General features: G+C 48.0%; 1 protein-coding gene across 5 annotated transcripts in view; it reads left to right on the top strand.

The window, feature by feature from the left end:
* Positions 1 to 891: 891 nt before the first annotated feature.
* The window catches only part of LOC135217708 (F-BAR domain only protein 2-like), a 258,564-nt gene continuing 239,434 nt past the window's right edge, over positions 892 to 20,021 (top strand). For all 5 annotated transcript variants that reach the window (XM_064253698.1, XM_064253697.1, XM_064253695.1 and 2 more), the window contains exon 1: positions 892 to 1,082. In XM_064253698.1, the coding sequence (XP_064109768.1) occupies positions 923 to 1,082 (160 nt within the window). In that variant the 5' untranslated portion in view covers positions 892 to 922. The remainder of the gene's footprint in view (positions 1,083 to 20,021) is intronic.

Raw genomic sequence — 20,021 nt, 5'->3', positions numbered from 1 at the left:
AATAAGAATTAAGCATCACAAACATTAGCAAATAAAAGTAGACAAGTAGATTATGAATACTGGGATTTAAGGTTGGGTGATGAATTAAAATTTATATACATACAGTAAGTGCTTTAACTTCCTTTCCAAATATATTCAATATACAGTAACATGTCTGCTGCTTTGGACATAAATATTAGTAGTTTTTCCTGTTTAATGGCTATGAAATCTATCGTTTCTGTGCCATCTGGAGATGTCCAAGCATTTTTATGGATGCTTTTTAAAGGAAAGATTCACATCTAGTTACAAGTTATTTACATAAAAAACTAATGAGTTTCATCCCAGTTTTGCTTGCGGTCTTTCCCAGATGTTCCTTATCCAGTACATCCTCCATTTCTTCATTGTTCCTATCAACATTTCCTTTTATATTACCAATAACAATTCTCATATGGCTCTCTGGTATTTTGTCTTATTACATTCTGGTCCTTGGTATAAGTTAAAAATTTACAATAATCTCTTGATTAACTTACGATTCGCCTAGAACATTCTAGGACTTAGGCTACTTGATATCTCCCTGCCTAAATTGAGAATTGGGCTTTTTGAAGTAAGTGTTATTTTGGAACATGAATTATTTTTTCCACGCTACCCCATTACCCTTTTTAAGAAATGTTCCCTCATAGCTATACATTCTTGCTGATAAATTGTCAAGTCTACATGCAAATGCAACCAATTTAGGGTTAGGAACCAGTGGATTTTTACATGTGTAGTACTTGTATGTGACTTTTTTATTGGAGAACTTTTGTCTGGGACCATGCATATCAGATAAAATGGACAGTTTGAATAGTGGTTTTGTATGAAAACATTACTTTTTAAAAAATTTATTTAATTAATTTTTCTTTTTCCCCAGAAATTTCAGACTGTAGAGGAAGCGCACCTGGCTCAAATGTTGCAGTTTGTACAAACTTATATCAATGTACTCCAAAGCAATCATGAAGCCATGGGACAAATTCACCAAGATTTACTAAATCAGTACTCCCAATTTTCTATTGAGAGACTTCTTGATCAGTTTGCTCTTTCCAAGCACACAGGTCTTGAAAAGCCAAGTAAGTTTTGCAGCTTGTTTTTATATTCTTTATTATTAGCTACTGGTAAGAAGTAATAATTACAGGCAGCCCTCTGTTAGCAGCAGGGGTTCCGTTCCTGGCTGGCAACGCTAAGTGATTTTCAATGCTAAGCGATTTTCAAGCCTACGGCTGCCCCACACCTTATTTTGAAATTCTAGACCAGTTAACCCTTAAATGCCGTGTGGACGTATTTTACGTCGACATTTTTTGTCTCTTGGGGGCCGACTGGACGTATTTTACGTCGACATACAGAAGTTTTTTTAAAAATTCGCGGAAAAATACTTATAGGCCTACCAGCCGAAAACTCTTGTATCACGCGCCTTGGGGGATGCTGGGATTTCACGGATCAAGGTGTTGTTTGTTTACAATCGTTACGCAGGCGCGCAAGCGCGAATTTCTTTCTTGCCACACTAAAAAGTATTGGTGACACATCTCGGAAATTATTTCGTCACATTGGCATAATTTTTTTACCATTTTAAATTAGCCATTACATGGAGTATTATATATGAAAATGTGCGCATTTTTATGTAGAATACAACAAAAAATACTCATGATTGTAGCTTTTATCAGTTTTGAGATATTAATCATATAATACGATAAGTGCCAAAATTTCAACTTCGGTCAAACTTTGACTTTCACCAAAATGGTCAAAAAACGCAATTGTAAGCTAAGCTAAAAACTCTTATATTTTAGTAATATTCAATCATTTACCTTCATTTTGCAACAAAATTGGAAGTCTCTAGCACAATAGTTTCGATTTATGGTGAATTTATGAAAAAACTTTTTCCTTACGTCTGCACGGTAACTCTTCCGAAAAAAATCATAGATACGATAGTGGTAATGTTTGCACCATTTTAAAATTAGTCATTACATAAAGTTTTTATATATGGAAATGTGTGCAATTTCATGCACAATACAACTAAAAACAACCCAGGTTGTAGCTTTTAATCAGTTTTGAAATATTTTCATATAAAAAATGATAAGTGACAAATTTCAACCTTCTGGTCAACTTTGACTCTACCGAAACCAAATGGTCGAAAAACGCAATTGTAAGCTAAAACTCTTATTTGTTCCGACATGTTATACAAACCATCGGTCCTTTACAGTAGGAAGATTATTTTAGCGGCAGCTGGAACGGTCGTAAGCTTTGAAAAGGGGTTAAGTATTGTTAACTGCTTGTCCGCCAGTGCGCGCCGCGCGACTGGGTAGGCGAGGAATTACTTTTGCTTTCGGCTGTGTTGGGTGAAGACGTGTTCGTTGCGCTCTCTGCCCGCTGATCGTCGTTCGCTTTGGATTGTTTGTGTACCAAATTATGTTTGTTTGTTGTGTGAAAAAGTGACTGTAAGTACGGTATCTTTTTTCATTTATTTTTTCAATTGTTGTGATGGATCAATCTGATGATAATTCCCCGCGCCCCTACCACCTCACGTAGAGTCTGTCCTGGAGTGGATGGGCGCCGATGTGGGGCATTTTCGTTCATTCTTGGAGGTGGACCCGCATGAATTGTGTTCCACGTTGCCGAGGGCGCGCGATTGTTCTCGGTCCAATACTTGTGATGTCTGTGTGAATTGGTCCGAGGCGCAGTGGGTGCTGTACGAGGGGAGGAGGAAGAGAAGGCCTGCCAAGGAGTCGTCGGGAAGTTCTCCTGCGACTCCCTTGGTTACGGATACTTCTTCTTAACTTCCTCCTGCTCAGCTCCCGCGTTGTTGCCTTCCCCTTCGGGGGGTTTTGCGGAGTTTCTTCTCCTCTCTCGATCGGTCGAGTGTGGAGGAGGGTCGCCTGTTACCCGGATGTTCAACTATATTCGGGGTCTTCCGTGCGTTTGGGGTGGGGCACTTCTCCCCCTGTGCGTGAGGGAACCCCTCTATCTAACCCGACTCTTGCTCCCGCAGGTAAGACTTCTGTGGGTGATGACCTTGGACAGGTGTGGGCTGCGCTGGGGCTGCAGGCGTGCCTACATCTAGGGGCTGCTGCAGCGTCGGGGGGGTGGGGTGGGGTCTGGGCGGTAACCCATGGAGCGGTCACCACTACGACCACCACTATCTCCACGCCCGCTTATATGCCCTCCCCCCTCACCTGGTCTACACTCCTCATGCTGTGTCGGTTGACGCTGTCTGCTGCCGTACAAGGGCCGGTCGCCGCTGTACCCGGGGGGGGGGGATTGCCGCCGCCGCCTGGGTTCTTCGTGTTGCCTGCCCCAGACTTCCGCTGTCCCAAGAGCTTGCCCCTGGACCGACCACCAGTACCTAGGTTCCCGCTGGCTGCCGATACCTCGGATAGGATGATGGTTGCACCGTACCTGCCGTATCTGCCGATGATCTGGTCCCCGCTGATGGCTTGGCTGCCCCTGCTGTGGATGCCGCTGCCGATGTTCCTGCCGCTCCTGCCGCTAATGAGATGGTTGCTGTTCCCTGTCGCTCTCCTGTTGCTCCTGCTGTTCCTGCCCCTGTCCATGCTGGTCCTGCCCACGGTGTGTCTTCCCCAGTCCCAGGTCCTTCCAGACAGGTGCAGTCGGACTGTGTTGCTTCGGCAATAGCCCCGACTCCGGCCTGGATGGAGGACCTGACGACTGTCCTGCGCGAGCTGACGAAGAAGAGGAGGAAGGTGTTGTCTTCGTCTTCGTCGTCTTCTTCGTCGTCTGCTGCCGCCTCTTCCCCTTCGACTTCTAAGGCCCGCAAGCCGAAGAAGAAGAAGGTTGCCTCCCCCCCCCCCCAAGAAGTCTCCTTCGGGAGCTTCTAAGGGCCCGTCTCACCTTGGTGGGATGGGGGGTCCTTCTGCTGGTCTTCCTGCTCCTTCGGGAGCGGGGCCCGCCTCCCCTTCCGCAAGGAAGAGGAAGGCGGGGACCAGAGGAGCACCGGTTTCGACCGGTTCTTCTTCGCCTGGTGTTGGCGGCACTGCCGCTAAGCCAGGACCGGCTCGGCCTCTCGTTCGCGAGAGATCCCGAGTGTACGCTCTCCCCCGGGAGACCGTGCAGCCAAAGTTTTGGCGCCAGAGTTCGCTCGGCGCCAGGACCGCGGCACTGAGCAGAAGGCTGGTGAGAGTCACTCAGGTGACTCTTGTCAGGCCAGCGGCCGCTCTAGTAGTGACCTGCCGGTAACCAGGGTGGATGTGACGGTCGCTGACCGGCCACGGGCTGAGGGAGGGAAGAGGTCCCCCTGGCCGCTAGCACCAGCCTCGGCTGGCACCAGCGGCTCGACGCGCCGCGAGCCCACGCACCAGCCTCGGCTGGCACCAGCGGCTCGGCGCGCCGCGAGCCCACGCACCGGTCCAGCCGCGATAGCGAGCGTTGCCGCTCCCCTGACCGATGCTCCCACGGGACCGGTTGGGTGGGGGAGAGCGGCAGCAGCTCGTCTGGCGCACAGGGAACCGGCGCCGCTGTGCTCAGTCCAGCTGCCCGCCCCAGGCGAGCGGCGCGACAAGGCCTGCAGCTCGATCCCCACGCGGGTTCGGGTTGGGATCGGCCTGCAGCCCTCCAAGCCCACCGGTCCTCGCGGTGAGCGTGAAGGGAGGCGTCAGGTCTTCCTCTCCAGTGCCTTCAACAACCTCCTCGGGTACACCGGGAGGGGCGAGACACCCATGAGCGATCACGAGGGGCGCGCTCCTCGTGATCCCGTCACGATGCAGTACACGCCTGGTTCGGTCCTAGGATTGACCAGGACTTACGCGCAAGTGGCAGGAGGAGACCGAGAGTGGTCTGTTGCTGTTCCTCCTTCTGAAGGAGGAGGATCCCGGGAGTCGGCCTTGTTGGAGGGACTGGATAGTCCTACTCCTCGAGACGCTATTACCCCTGAGATCCAGAGGAACTTTGCCGAGGTTATTGCGCTGATTCGTCAGCACAACGACCTTGGGGAGGGATCGCCGCTCCCACCTTCCGAGCCCACGTCCCGGCTCGAGTCATTCTGGGGCCCGAAGAGGGAACCCAGACCAATGGTGGGTCTGCCTCGATCCCAGCTTGCCGACTCAGTGTTCGACCAGGTGGAATCTCTCGTCTCTGGACGGGAGGACTCGCTCAGGTCAGGCCGGTCGTCGAAGCTGCTTCCTCCTCTGCATTGACAGCGGCGATTTTACGTGCCATCAGAGGACCTGATGCTGCCTAAACAGGTTAACCCAGGGTTAGTTAGGCTAACACCGGGTGTGTCTCTGCAGCAGCTCCTGTCTGAGAACCTATGGTTCTCGCAGCAAGAGGCACTGGGCCTGGAATCTACTGCTATGGCAGCGTTCCAGGCAGTCTCCTGGCTCGACCTGTGGTCCCTCACAGTGTCGAAAGTCGCGGCCAACTTTGGGGGCTCCGCCCTTGAGGAAGACCCGGCTTTCAGGAGGCTCTGCCAGTCTGGAGGTAGGGCCATCTCCTACCTAGCCCACCAGATGGCTAACCTGTGGGCCAACCTGGTAGTACTTCGTCGTAGGGACGCCGTCCTGACACGAGTTTCCATCGGGGCTGGGCGTGAGGCGGCACTCGGGCTATGCAACGGACCGGTTCGGAGTTCCTCCTCTCTCTTCCCAGACGAGATGGTGGACGCTGAGGTAGAGAGACAGCGCACTGATGACAGTGACCGTCTTCTCCACCAGGCAGTTTCGAAGGCGGCTGGGCAGCCTTGAACTGCGGCTAAACCAAAGAGTTTGGCTAGCGCTTCCTCGGGGGCTAAGACGGCTGCTACGTCTAAACCCCGAGGAAAGACACTGTCTTCCTCTTCTGCGAAGGGGGGCTCTCCTCAGCCCTCCTCCCAGCCCTCCTCCCAGCCCTCCTCCTCGCGAGGATCGGCAGGGAAGAAGTCGAAGAAAGGTGGGAAACGCTAGGGACGGCATTCCCCCTCACCTGCTGCCGAAAGTGGGGTGGTGCCTGGCGAGCCATTGGGCAACATGGCAGCGCTATGGCGCCGAGACCTGGGTAGTAGATGTCCTTCGGGAGGGATATCTACTACCCTTCGAATTTCGGCTACCCCTCACTTCCAACCCGGTCCAACCCCTGACTTATGTCAAAGAATCTGCAAAGGACATCGCTCTTCGACAGGAGATCCAGACCATGCTGAGCAAGGGAGCTGTAGAAATCGTCAGGGACCAATCACCGGGCTTCTACAGCCGCCTTTTCCTGGTGGAGAAGTCGTCTGGGGGCTGGCGCCCGGTGATAGATCTCTCTCCCCTGAACCGTTTCATTCGCCAGACTCGGTTCAAGATGGAAACTGCACGTTCCGTGCTCGATTCCATCAGGGGGAGCAATTTCATGCTTTCGGTGGACCTGAAGGATGCGTATTTTCAGATACCCATTCATCAGTCCTCCAGGAAGTACCTCCACTTCATCCTCGACGGGACGGTGTACCAGTTCAGGGCACTTTGTTTCGGTCTGTCAACCGCCCCACAGGTGTTCACGCGAGTGTTCACTCTGGTGTCTGCTTGGGCCCACTCGCAAGAATACGTCTTCTGAGGTATCTCGACGATTGGCTAGTCCTGGCGAGCTCCCGCTCGCAGTTGTTGCAGGACAGGGATCGACTTCTCAGGTTCTGCCGCGATCTGGGGATCGTGGTAAACTTCGAGAAGTCCGACCTCAAACCCAAGCAGAGGATGAAGTACCTGGGCATGCTGATCGATACGGTAGCAGAGCAAGTCTTCCCCACAGACTTGCGGATCAGCAGGTTCAGGGAGGCAGCCATCCGGTTTCTGTCTCAACAGAAGCAACCAGCTCAGCAATGGCAAGTCGTGATCGGCCAACTGTCGTCACTCGAGAAGTTAGTCCCTCACGGGCGTCTTCACCTGCGGTAAAGGAGAGTTGGTCACAGGCTCAGGACCCGCCATACTTCCCCATGGCTCTCATGGAGGAGGTGAGACGGGATCTCGCTTGGTGGCTGGACGACAGGAACCTCTTAAAGGGAGTGCCTCTCAGCACTCCTCCTCCATCCCCTCCCCTCCTCCTCCTCCTCCTCCTCCTCCTCCTCCTCCTCTTTCCTCCTCCTCTCCTCCCCCCCCCCCCCCCTCCCCCCCCCCCCCCCGGAGATGTTGCTGTTTTCAGACGCATCCACTGAGGGATGGGGCGCACACCTGGAGGAGTTGCTTTCTGCAGGTGTGTGGGACCATCATGACAAGCACCTTCACATCAATGTCTTGGAACTCAAGGCGGCGTTTTACGCTCTCCAAGAGTTCCAGGACCGCTTGATGGGACACTCAGTGGTGTTGATGTGCGACAACACCACAGTAGTAGTGGCATATGTCAACAAACAGGGGGGACTGATGTCTCTCCCGTTGCACAAGTTGACAATGCAGGTGCACGAGTGGGCCATCGCTCACTCGATAGAGCTGTCAGCACGCTACATTCAAGGCAAGGGGAATGTAGTAGCGGACAAGCTCAGCCATCGGGATCAGGTGATAGGGACTGAATGGTCACTACACCCAGACGTGGTGGAAAGGCTCTTCAACCTGTGGGGGCGTCCAGTCGTCGACCTGTTCGCCACCCGGCACAACAGAAAACTTCAGGTTTTCTTTTCAGCCGTGCCGGACCCATGGGCAGCTGCAGAGGACGCGCTTCAACAGCCCTGGAACAACCTCTTCGAGTGCTGGTCACCCCGAACCTCAGGATGATCCTGGTGGCCCCCAGGTGGCCGCAGGCCTTCTGGTATCCGGATCTGCTGGCTTTTCTAGTGGAGGCACCAAGAGAGATTCCCCCCTGGCACAACCTTCTCGCCCAGCCGCACGTGGAACGGTACAACCAGGCAGTCCAGTCCCTTCAACTTCACGGCTGGCTGTTATTCACCATCTCTTGCGAAAGAGAGGCTTTTCTCGCAGCGCAGCAACAGAGATGGCTGGACACGTCAGGCAGTCCTCTGCAGCTGTGTACCAGGGAAAGTGGGCCGTCTTCTGTGGTTGGTGTCGTAGACGTGGTCTCTCTCCTCTCAGAGCCACTCTTCAGCAGATAGCGGATTTCCTCGTCTTTCTTCGCCGAGAGAAGCTCCTCTCAGTCCCCACAGTCAAAGGATACAAATCCGCCCTGGCTCTGGTCCTGAAACTGAGGGGATTGGACATCTCGGATTCGTTCGAGATCTCCTTGCTTATGAGGAGCTTCGAAAGGTCTTGCCCACCCAGGGAACTCAGGCCCCCTGCGTGGGACGTGACTCTCGTCCTTAGGAGTTTGACTCGAAGACCATTTGAGCCACTCCGAGAGTCGTCAGACAGGGATCTGACCCTCAAGACCCTCTTCTTGCTGGCCCTGGCATCGGCGAAGCGAGTAGGAGAACTTCATGGTCTTTCTTATGATGTTAAGCATTCCAGAGGATGGGGATCTGTGACGCTCGATTTCGTCTTGAACTTCGTGGCTAAGACTCAGAATCCGTCGATCCCTGACGACAGGTTCGAGTCTTTCACAATCCCCTCCTTATTGGATTTCACCGACAACGATACAGATGAGATGCTGCTTTGTCCTGTGAGGGCGCTACGGCGCTATCTGAAGAGAACTCGACACCTTAGGCCTGAGTGTCGACGCCTCTTCGTTAGCACTGGGGTTACCAAGAAAGAAGTATCCAAGAACACACTTTCTTTCTGGCTGCGTGAGGTGATCAGGAGAGCGTACGAAACTGATGGTAGTGACGACACCCGTCCCCCTCGTCCGAGAGCCCACGAAGTCAGAGGCATTGCCCCGTCAATGGCGTTCCGCAAGAACTTCTCCGTGGCGCAGGTCCTGAAGGCTGGGGTCTGGTCCAACCAGACCACCTTCGGGATATTGCCCACAAGTCCTTGGATACCTTTTCCTTGGGACCTGTGGTGGCTGCTCAACACGTGTAAGCTTACCCAGCACCCTAGCAGGCAGAACAGCATCGATTCCTTGGTGCGATTGAAGGAATGAATGTGGTGAATGAGAGTGTGACTGGCTTCTCTTCCCCTATCTTTCTCTCCCTCTACCTGTGGGCAGAGGGTCTTGGTCGTTACCATGCTGGAAGAGGAAAAGATGCAGGTAAGCTACCCGACAGAGCTCCAGTCTATCCCTTTCATTAGGGATAGGTGTAAATATCCTCCACTTCCTCCTACAAGGGGGGGGGAAGTGGATGCCAACAAGAGACAAACCCATAACTTTATGTTGCCTCTTGCAAGAGGAACAAAGTTCTTGCTTGCTAGTTCTAAGAGATACGCTTTCCTCTCTCTTAGTACTTGGGTCCAGAGGTCTGACCATTGATCCTGCGGTACACACCCCGAGGATCAATGGTCAGACCCCAGAGGCTAGGATCCCTCCCTCTGCTCTTACGACCAGGGAGGGTATCCCAGATTGGACGAACACCAGTCTGTTCTTTAAGACTCAGGTCCTCCCACCAATAAGTCTTCCTAGTGTAAAGGACCGATGGTATGTATAACGTGTCGGAACAAATGGCAATTTGTCGAAAATTGCATTTTCATACAATCAACTTACCTGTCAGATATATACATAGCTAAGACTCCGTCGTCCCCGACAGAAATTCAAATTTCGCGCCACTCGCTACAGCTAGGTCAGGTGATCTACCGGCCTGCCCTGGGTGGCAGGACTAGGAACCATTCCCGTTTTCTATCATATTTTCTCTGTCGCCGGTGGTATCAACATTGTTGTCACTACCTCCTGACTTAGATTCTTATTTCAACCTTTGGATCATCGTTTCTTGGCTTTTTGGTGACGTACCTGGATCGTGGTTTTTGGCATTCGCTACTGTGGACTGAATTTAGACTTGCTTTTTGATTTTTCTCAGTATGTCTGACTCAAATGTGAGTGTGAGAATGTGTGTGAATGTAGGCTGCAAGGTGAGGATACCGAAGGCTTCGGTTGATCCTCACACTGTATGTCGTAAATGTAGGGGGTTTGAATGTTCTTCTTCTAATACCTGTCATGAATGTGAGGGGTTGAATGCGGAAGAATGGAAGACTCTAACTTCTTATTTGAGGAAGTTAGAGAGGGATAGAGTTAGACGTTTAAAGAGTGTGAGAACAAGGCCTATTGAGCCTTTTATTGATCCTATCTCTAACCTTAATGATTTTGATTCTCCCTCTGTGTCGAATCATTCACAAGCTTTACTTTCAGAATCGGCCTCTGAAATCGCCAATCTGAAGGCTACTATCTCTAAGATGAGGTCCAAAATGGCGGCCTTACAAGGTAAGGATAGTGAGAGTGAAGTGTTAAGTGAAGTGAGTGCTCCCAGTGTTGTGGAGGGGTCGTTTTGATCGTCTCTGCGACGCTCCCAGGCCTAGACCGCTTCCAAGCTCCCATGCCCAGAGGAGAAGGAAAGTCGAAAGCCTTAAGGAGGTCGTGGAGAATCCCCAATGGTCAGACGTCCCTTCAGCAGGCTCTGTTTCGCTTCAGACTGCTCAGGACCGCTTTAGAAAAAGCGTCCTGCGAGTGTGTTTTTCTTCCTCTCCCTCTCTTCACTACGAGGAGGTTGGAAGGATTCGGACCTTTCCAGGCCCCTGAAAAGGCATTGGAGAGAACCTTATTTGAATTCAAGCCCGGAGCGCTTCTCGGATGAAGCTCCCTCTTCAATCAAAAAGGCTAAGGTTGCGTCAACGTCTCCTACATGGACGTAGTGGATCGCTCGCCTTCGAACTCTCCTTCCTCCCTCCCTTGAAGAAGACGTGGGAGAAGCTTCAAGGAAAATTCTTCTAGCTGTCCAAGAGCAGCTAGCCTCATTGGTTGGGGTTTTGGCTAGAGATCCTCCTCGTAAGAAGGACGTTTCTCTTCCAATCAAGAAGTCTCGTCCTCTCTCCCCTGCCAGACGCGAGGCGTCTTCCAGTCATGAAGATTCTTCTTCCAAACAAGTAGAAGAGGACATCTTTCTAGTCAATCAGATCGGCATATACAGAGTAGTGGCATATACCAGCGCGAGGCGCAAGACAGGAGCCAGCCAGATGCGAGGCCTCATACGAGGCGTGGAATCATCCAGGAGACTCCAGCCAGGACTCCTTCCGGACGTGAAGCCGTCATCGAAGCCGAGGCGCCAGCCAAGTTTTTGGGCGCCAGCCAGGACGCCAGTTGAATGTGAGACGTCTTCCAGACGGGAGGAGCCAGCCAAGTGCAAGGCGCCAGCCAGGATGCTAGGTGGACGCGAGGCGTCATCCAAGCGCGAGGCGTCATCCATATATGAGGAGCCACCTAAGCGCGTGGCGCCAGCCAAGCGGGAAGCTTCTTACAAGGCTCAAACTTTTGTGAAGAGGAGAGATTATCACTCCCTTAGTCCCTCTCCTATCAGGAGTTTGTCTCCCCCAGAGAAAAGACGTCCTGATTTTTCTACGGATTCTCCTTTAAACCCCGAGTTAGATGAGAACTCAGAAGACGAGACTCGTAGAAGGGAAGGACTGTCAAGCTACAAAGTCTTGACAGCCCTTCTTCTTGAAGAATATGGAGACGCATTAACCCCTGCCGCTCCTCCTTCTCTACGCTCTCTGTTTTCGAGCGTAAAGGCAAAGAAGTCTTCGTCTTTTCTTAGAATGAGACCCACCATATCTGAAGAGGGCTCTTCAGTCTTTGAATTCTTGGATGGATTCGAAGAAGGAGCTGGTCAGGACGGTCTTCTGCATGCCCCCAGCGAGACTCGCTGGCAGAAGGGGCATTTGGTATCAGACGGGAGAGAATATGGGCCTTTCTCTCCCGTCTTCGGCTGAAGCAGACTTTTCAACGTTAGTAGATGCGTCGAGAAGACAAGGTTTGAACTCTGCCCGTGTGACTTGGGGCATTTCAGAACTGGATCATCTCCACAAGGGACTCTTCCATGTATTGGAAGTATTCAATTTCTTAGATTGGGCCCTTGGGGTGATGTCCAAAAAGGCGCATGACGCAGGGCTCGACCCAGAAGTACTCCTTTGTATACTGTCGTGTATCGACAAGGCAGTACAAGATGGCTCTTTAGAAATCTCCTCTTTATTTGGAGCGGGACTTCTTAATGAAAGAGGACAGTCTTCAGTGCTTTTTTGACCAAAGCGGTTCTCCCACTCTCAGAGAGCAGCACTTTGTACTCTCCTTTATCGGACTTTTTGTTTCCTTCTCAGTTAGCGAAAGACATTCCCGGTCATTACCTGAGAAGGCGACTCAAGACCTTCTTACTCAGTCATCAAGAAGAAGAGACCTGCAGCTGCGGTTGAAAAGAAAGGACCGAGTACGTCTGTTCAGCCCTTTCGAGGAGGCCCTCCCTCCAGAGCACCCTCAAGAAGGAAGGCTCCTGAGAGGAGAGGTAAGTCTGCCTTCCGTCCCTTTAAAAAGGGTAAATGATGCTACACTCCTCCGAACACCAGTAGGTGCCAGGCTCTTAGAATTTGCGGAGGCCTGGGCACGTATAGGCACGGACGCCTCTTCTCTGTCTATGATAAGGAAGGGATACTTTATACCTTTCCACGACAGTCCTCCCCTAACGTCAACTCCGCGGGAACTGTCAGCCAGATACAGGGACCCTGTACTGAGGGATACTCTTCGATTGATGGTGGATCAGATGTGGGACAAGAGAGCGATAGAACTAGTGCTGGATCAAAACTGCCCGGGGTTTTACAATCGCCTTTTTCTGGTTGCAAAGGCCTCGGGGGGCTGGAGACCAGTACTAGACGTCAGCGCTCTGAACAAATTTGTTCAGAAGGAGAAGTTCTCCATGGAGACGTCGGCCTCAGTCCTTTCAGCTTTACGCCAAGGAGATTGGATGGTGTGTCTGGATCTCCAGGATGCCTATTTTCACATACTGATTCACCCTTCGTCAAAGAAGTACAGTAGTACCTTGAGATACGAAAGGCTCAACTTACGAAAAATCCAAGTTACGAAAGCAAAGACGAAAAATTTTACTGCTCTACATACGAAAAGTTTTCAAGATACGAAAGGTTTCTGAAAGTCCGAGATTCGCCCCATAACAATTTGAAACTTGCGCCGCACGCGCCAGCATCTTAGTTATAGTAGACTCCCGCCACCATCCTCCTGCTCTCCCATTGGTTCCTGATGCTAGCCAAGCCATGAATCCTTCTCTCTAATTGGACAGCATCCCTCCCATCATGCATCTTCTATACATACGTACTACGTGTTGGCGTGCTTTACCTCGGCCACTTCGCACCCGAAACTTTACCGTACACAATCGGCATTCGTTCGCTCCAACGATTTCGTTTAGTAACGTAAATTCGTTAGTGATTTCGTTGCAGTACGTACATATTATCGTGTTGTGCTACTTTATCGTGTTGTGAGAACGTAACATAACCCTTAAACGCCGACTGGACGTATTTTACGTCTACATTTTTTTGTCTCTCTGGTGCCGACTACGGACGTATTTTACGTCGACATACAAAAGTTTTTTTAAAAATTTGCGGAAAAATACTTATAGGCCTACCAGCCTAAAACTTTTGAATCACGCGCCTTGGGGGATGCTGGGAGTTCACAGATCAAGGTGTTGTTTTGTTTACAATCGTTACGCAGGCGCGCAAGCGCGAATTTCTTTCTTATCGCACTAAAAAGTATCTGTGACACATCTCGGAAATTATTTCGTCACTTTGACATAATTTTTGTACCATTGTAAATTAGCCGTTACATGAAGTACTATATATGAAAATGTGCGCATTTTTATGTAAAATACAACAATAAAAATACTCATGATTGTAGCTTTTATCAGTTTTGAGATATTTTCATATAAATAACGATAATTGCCAAAATTTCAACCTTCGGTCAACTTTTGACTCTACCGAAATGGTCGAAAAACGCAATTGTAAGCTAAAACTCTTATATTTTAGTAATATTCAATCATTTACCTTAATTTTGCAACTAATTGGAAGTCTCTAGCACAATATTCCGATTTATGGTGAATTTATGAAAAAAACTTTTTCCTTACGTCCGCGCGGTAACTCTTCCGAAAAAATCATACATGCGATGTGGTAATGTTTTGCACCATTTTTAAAATTAGCTGTTATATAAAGTTTTATATATGGAAATGTGCCCGATTTCATGCACAATACAACTAAAAACAACCCATGGTTGTAGCTTTATCAGTTTTTGAGATATTTTCATATAAATAACGATAATTGCCAAAATTTCAACCTTCGGTCAACTTTGACTCTACCGAAATGGTCAAAAAACGCAATTGTAAGCTAAAACGCTTATATTCTAGTAATATTCAAGCATTTACCTTCATTTTGCAACAAATTGGAAGTCTCTAGCACAATATTTCGATTTATGGTGAATTTATGAAAAAAATAACATTTTCTTTACGTCCGCGCGGTAACTCTTCCGAAAAAAATCAATACGTGCGATTGTGGTAATGTTTGCACCATTTTAAATTCAGCCGTTACATAAAGTTTATATATGAAAATGTGTGCAATTTCCTGTAGAATACAACAAAAAATAATTGAAGGTTGTAGCTTTTCTCATTTTTGAAATATTTGCATATAAATCGATAAATAGAAAAAAAACCACGTTCGGTCAACTTTGACTACCGAAATGGTCGAAAATGCAATGTAAGCTAAAACTCTTACAGTCTAGTAATATTCAGTCATTTATCTTCATCTTGAAACAAATTGGAAGTCTCTAGCAAAATATTTAGATTTATGGTGAATTAAAAAAAAAAATCTTTCCTTCCCTCCGCGTCGCGGATTCTCCGCCACAAATCTCTGAAATGCGTACGTACCATTCTCGGAATATTTGCTCCATTTCATATTAGGCATTTCATAGAGTTTTATATATGAAAATGTGCGCAATTTCATGTAGAATAAAACAAAAAATTTTTGAAGGTTGTAGCTTTTCTTATTTCTGAAATAATTGCATATAAAAAATATATATATAAAAAAATTCGACATTCGGTCAAATTTAACTCGTCAGATATGGTCGAAAACTGCAATTGTAAGCTAATACTCTTACAGTATAGTAAGTATTCAATCATTTGTCTTCATTTGAAAGAATTGGAAGTCTCTAGGACAATATTTAGATTTTATGGTAATTTTTTTGAAAAAAAAAATATTTGTTTACGTCCGCGCGTTACGAATTCATGCATTATTGTGTGATAATATTTTCTCTGTGTTGCTTTTATTGTTTTACAATGTGTTTTTATACCAAAGTGATTGCAATTAGTGTACATTACAACAAAAAAAAACAAGTAACTTGTTTCCTTAACCAAACGTTTGCGCACAGCGCGATTTGAATAAATATATAGAAATTTCGTTTTTGCGCTATCATATATTTTCGCATATTTATATAGATAATGATAATTTTTTTCATTTTCTGATGGTTGCATACTAAACTTCAGCCGATGACAAAAAAAGGAGCCAAAAATGAAACTCTTAAATCTTGAAAACTAAGCACGCTGTGATTTTTTAAAAAAAATATTTCGGGCTCAGCTCGTGTCGGCCTATGAAAGTAATCCTTAATATCATTTCTTTCTAGGTAAAATATCCTAAAATACCAGAGAAACAAAAACAAAATTAAGAAAATTGTCAGTAGGACTGACTCGCTCACTCTTAAAAAGAAGTGTCGGTATGAAATAGGGGCGAGTGTGGAAACACTACCACGAGCCAAACACCAATTAGAACTTCCTATCAGAATCCCCATAAGAGAGCTGATACCAACGGGCGATGGCAGCCTCTACTACTACTACTAGAGGACGCCACGGACAGCAGCGCCCCCTAGCGGTCCATCCTTAATTTTTAGCACCAGCGTCTTGACGCAGTTTTTCCTCTCGTTGCTGTTATTATTTGTGATTTATTCCTCGTTTTCTACGGATGGAGCGTTCAGCAAAATTGCCACGGCTAAGTTAAGTAACTCATAAGTGATATTTTATCATAGTTTTATCTTCCGGGTACCAGTATTTTCCTTTTTATAGGTCATATACGGTTAACCCCGGTTGTCTCTGGCGGCCCATGCTGCCTCGTAAGAATTCCCGGTCCTCCTACTGGGACTTTTCTATACTTATGGGCTTACTTTTAATCACGTTCATTGTTTTACATCGAGTTTAGCTAGTTTAGCCCTCTTACCATTTCTCTTAGCTTGTATTGTTTAGGGCTATCATTATTTTATTCTGGCCCAGCATCCCGGCTCTTGCTCTACATCGGCTATCGCTGGCTCCGAGTAGGCTACTGTTTCTTGGGGAATAGTTGCCTCTCTGGGCTTCTTCCCTCTTTTCCTAAAAGTGGTCTCTTCACTTTCGATGTGTTTATTATTATTATATTTTAGGGTGTTAGGCTAGCCTAGGTGCTTGTTCCATGTATTGGTACAGCTTGGCTTTGGCACGTGCCCTACCACGGTTGTGGTGATCGCGGCCTAGGCCAATAGTAGTCACGTGTTGCCATAGCACCTCACCCTGCCCTTCCCTCCCTCTCTGATTGTAGGGGAGGAGCTGGGGGGGACCCCTTGGTTGTCATAACAACCTCTAGCCTTCTCTCACATTCCGGGAGGTGCCGGGGGGTTCCGCCAGCAGGGGGTATAGGGCGAAAAAACCACTATGAGGTACCGGGTCTCCATACGGGTAGTTGGTGAAGGTGGGAAGGAGTAGGCCATCCCTTCCCCCTTTCCTCGCTCCCCGCCGTGTTTCACCGGGACCTCTTCCCCCCCATACCCATTTCTCAGCCACCTCCCCCTTACGATACGAAAGGAGCCTTCCGTCGCAGCCGGGGCCCCTTCGGTTATAGGTTATTGGCTTCGCTAGCGGGTAGGGTGGGTAACTATGGATGGTCGTGCTTGCCTACTATATCCTTATATCTCTCCCTCGCTACCGGAAGGGAGTCTTACCCTTACCTACGCACTCTTCTAGTACGGGTGGAGAGAAGTTGCATGATATGTTACTGTTCTATGTTAAGGTATTATAACCCTAATTTAAGATATTTACAATGAATTGTGTTTTATTTTAATTATGTTAATCAACCACCTCCCCGCCATATCCCGTTGTGGTTTCCTTACCACCAACTCTAGTGGTTTGATTTTCTTGCCGCCTCCGCCATGGCGGACCCATAGTCTCTTCCAACATGGTTACCACACGTATTTTTAGCAGGGCTCTGGTTTTATCTAACCTTATCGCTCCGCCACCAGCGGAGCATATGTTAGGCTTGTAAGTGTTTACTCTGTACTAATGTACATTTCCACTTACAGGCTACCAACTGTCAGGTCCCCTCGCTTGCAACGCGACGCTGCATGACCCTGCGGACATGATAGTGCAGGTCTCATTTTTTCCGCTTCCGCGCTCACTCTGAAAACACTCCGGGCACACGGGATACAAGTTTTTTTTTACCGCTTCGGGGGGGGGCGTTAGAGGGTTATTACGTACAGTACATAGAGTCATGGGTCCCAAAGAAAAGTTTTGCTGAAGTTCACAGAAAGAAGAGAATGCTTTTCTATGGAGACAAAATGGAGATAATAAAAAAGTATGAAGCTGGCTTGCGGTTGAGTGTGATCGCTAAGGAAATACGGCCAAAATCCGTCGAGATAGCACCATCCTTAAGCAGAAGGAAGCCATCAAAGCAGCTACACCTTCCAAGGGCGTCACTATTTTGTCCAAACAAGAGGAGCCATGTGCATAATGAAATGGAAAGGCTGCTTCTTGTATGGATCGAGGACAAAGAAATCGATGGCGATACTATAACGAGAACGGCAATCTGCCATAAGGCCCAGCGCTATTTTGGCGATTTGATTGCCCCAAGCCAAAAGACGACGGCGGAGAGGGGACATCAACGGCAACCCCAGAGTTCAAGGCTTCTATGGGTGGTTCGAAAAATTCCGTTAAACGACTGGCTATCCATTCGTGTGAAGAAATTGCAAATTACGTAAACTATAAAAAAGTAAAAACGAAAAATGTAAAAATTCAAAAAAAAAGACAAAATAAATTTTATTCTAAGTTTTTTGTAAAGTTAAGTGTTACAGTTTGTAAATGTGTTTTGTAAAGTTTAGTTTGTTTTTGGTTTTTTGGACATTTTTTTATGTGTTTCGTAAAGTTAAGTGTACGTATTTGCCGTTTGTCCTCCTCCTCCTCCTCTGCCGCACTTTCGGAGATAGCCTCACCTCGAAAGTAGGCTTCGACATTTACATACAGTAATAATATTTTTGTACACTAATATACACTTTATTTACAGGTTTGGATTTTTATTTCTTAATTTTAGGTATTGAATGGTCCAAATTGTTTGTAGTATTTTTCATTGTTTATAGGTCAATTTAGCTTATATGAAATTTTAATGGGGTGTTTTGGAGGGCTTGGAAACGGATTAGCATTTTACATGTAAAATGTGTTCCAAGATACGGAAAAAACTCATTATACGAAGGCCGCCTTGGAAACGGATAATTTCGTATCTCGTACGTACTGTACATACGTTTCATGGCGGAGGGAAGGATCTTCAGTTCAGGGCTTTGTGTTTTCGGCTGTCCACAGCTCCTCAGGGTATTATTCACAAGCCTGATGAAAGAAGAATGTGCTAGGTTTATTCACCTAAAAGGGGTGAATATCTCTCTGTATCTGGACGACTGGCTCATCAGGGCCAGATCAGAGAGCCAGTGATTTGGAGGACCTTATTTCTGACCATGACTTGATCAAGTCGTGGGATTACTCGTGAACCTCGAGAAGTCACAGCTGAAACCCAGACGAACTTAGTCTATCTGGGGATTCAGATGGGATTCTCGGTTTTCGAGTATTTCCTTCCGCAGAGAGACTTGCGAGGCTTGGAGAAAGTCTCCTCTCTTCCTTAAGGAAAGAACGGACGTCGGCGAGGGAATGGTTAAGCCTTCTAGGAAACCCTTTCCTCGCCTCGAACAGTTCTTCCTCTAGGAAGACTGCAATATACGTTCCACTTCAATTCTCCTCAAGAGGTCTTGGAGTTGGAAGACAGGAAATCTATCGGACGCCTTTCCCATTCCCAGTGGAGATGAAAGCCTCACTTTGGAATGGTGGTTGCCTCCATTGAAGGAGAAAACAAGGGAATCTCCCTGAAGGTTCAGAACCCAAACCTAGTGTTATACTCCGACGCGTCGGGAGAAGGGTTGGGGAGCAACTTTAGGGCTCGAGAGAGGTGTCAGGCATCTGGGAAGCAGCACAGGTGTCCTGGCACATAAACTGCAAGGAGCTCTTTGCCGTTCATTCTGGCTCTAAAGAGCCCTAAACCGTTTGGGTATCGAAACACAAAGTTGTTCAAGTGAATATAGACACCACAGCATTGGCCTACATTCGAAAACAAGGAGGGGACTCACTCCTTGTTCCTTTACGAACTGCAAGGAGAACTACTGCTTTGGGACTTCCCAGAGAAATATCTCCCTGCTTACGAGATTTATTCAGGGAAAAGAAAGGAACGTAAGGGCAACAGGCTCAGCAGGAGGAACCAGGTCCTTCACACAGATGGACCCTCCACTCAGAAGTGTGTCAGAGTCCTCGGTCTCTTTGGGGGACTCCCATGTGGATCTCTTCGCCACATTCCTTTCCAAAAGGCTAGAGGTATTTTTTGTTCGGTGGTAGAAGATCCCAGAGCTCTGATGGTCGACGCCTCCTCCTACTAGACGGGTCTCACGTAGACGTCTACGCCTTTTCCACCGTTCAAGATCCTGGGGACTAGTTCTAAAGAAATTTGTGGCTCAGAAGGAACACGGATGACCATGATAGCCCCCTTTTGGCCAGGCACAAGACTGGTCACAGAGGTGGTGGAGTGGACAGTAGATTTTCCCAGATCCCTCCCAAGAAGGACGGATCTTCTCAAACAACCACACTTCCCAGAAAAAAAAAAAAAAAAAAAAAAAAAAAAAAAAGGTATCATCAAAACCTCCCCGCTCTCGCTCTGGACTGCCTTCGACTATCGAAAGACTTGTCAGAGCGAGAGGGTTTTTTCTTGCCAAAGTGCAAGCGCGATTGCGAGAGCCCGCAGAGCTTTCCACTAGACGAGTATATTCAGTCTAAGGGGGAAGTTTTTTAGAAGGTGGTGCAAGTCTAAGAAAGTGTCCTCCTCCACTACCTCTGTGACGGAAATCGCTGATTTTCTTACTATTCTTGAGGGAAGATTCGCATC

This window comes from Macrobrachium nipponense, chromosome 7 (assembly GCF_015104395.2).
Source record: "Macrobrachium nipponense isolate FS-2020 chromosome 7, ASM1510439v2, whole genome shotgun sequence".
Lineage (NCBI taxonomy): Eukaryota > Metazoa > Arthropoda > Malacostraca > Decapoda > Palaemonidae > Macrobrachium > Macrobrachium nipponense.
This window is presented reverse-complemented; position numbering and strand designations above follow the sequence as displayed.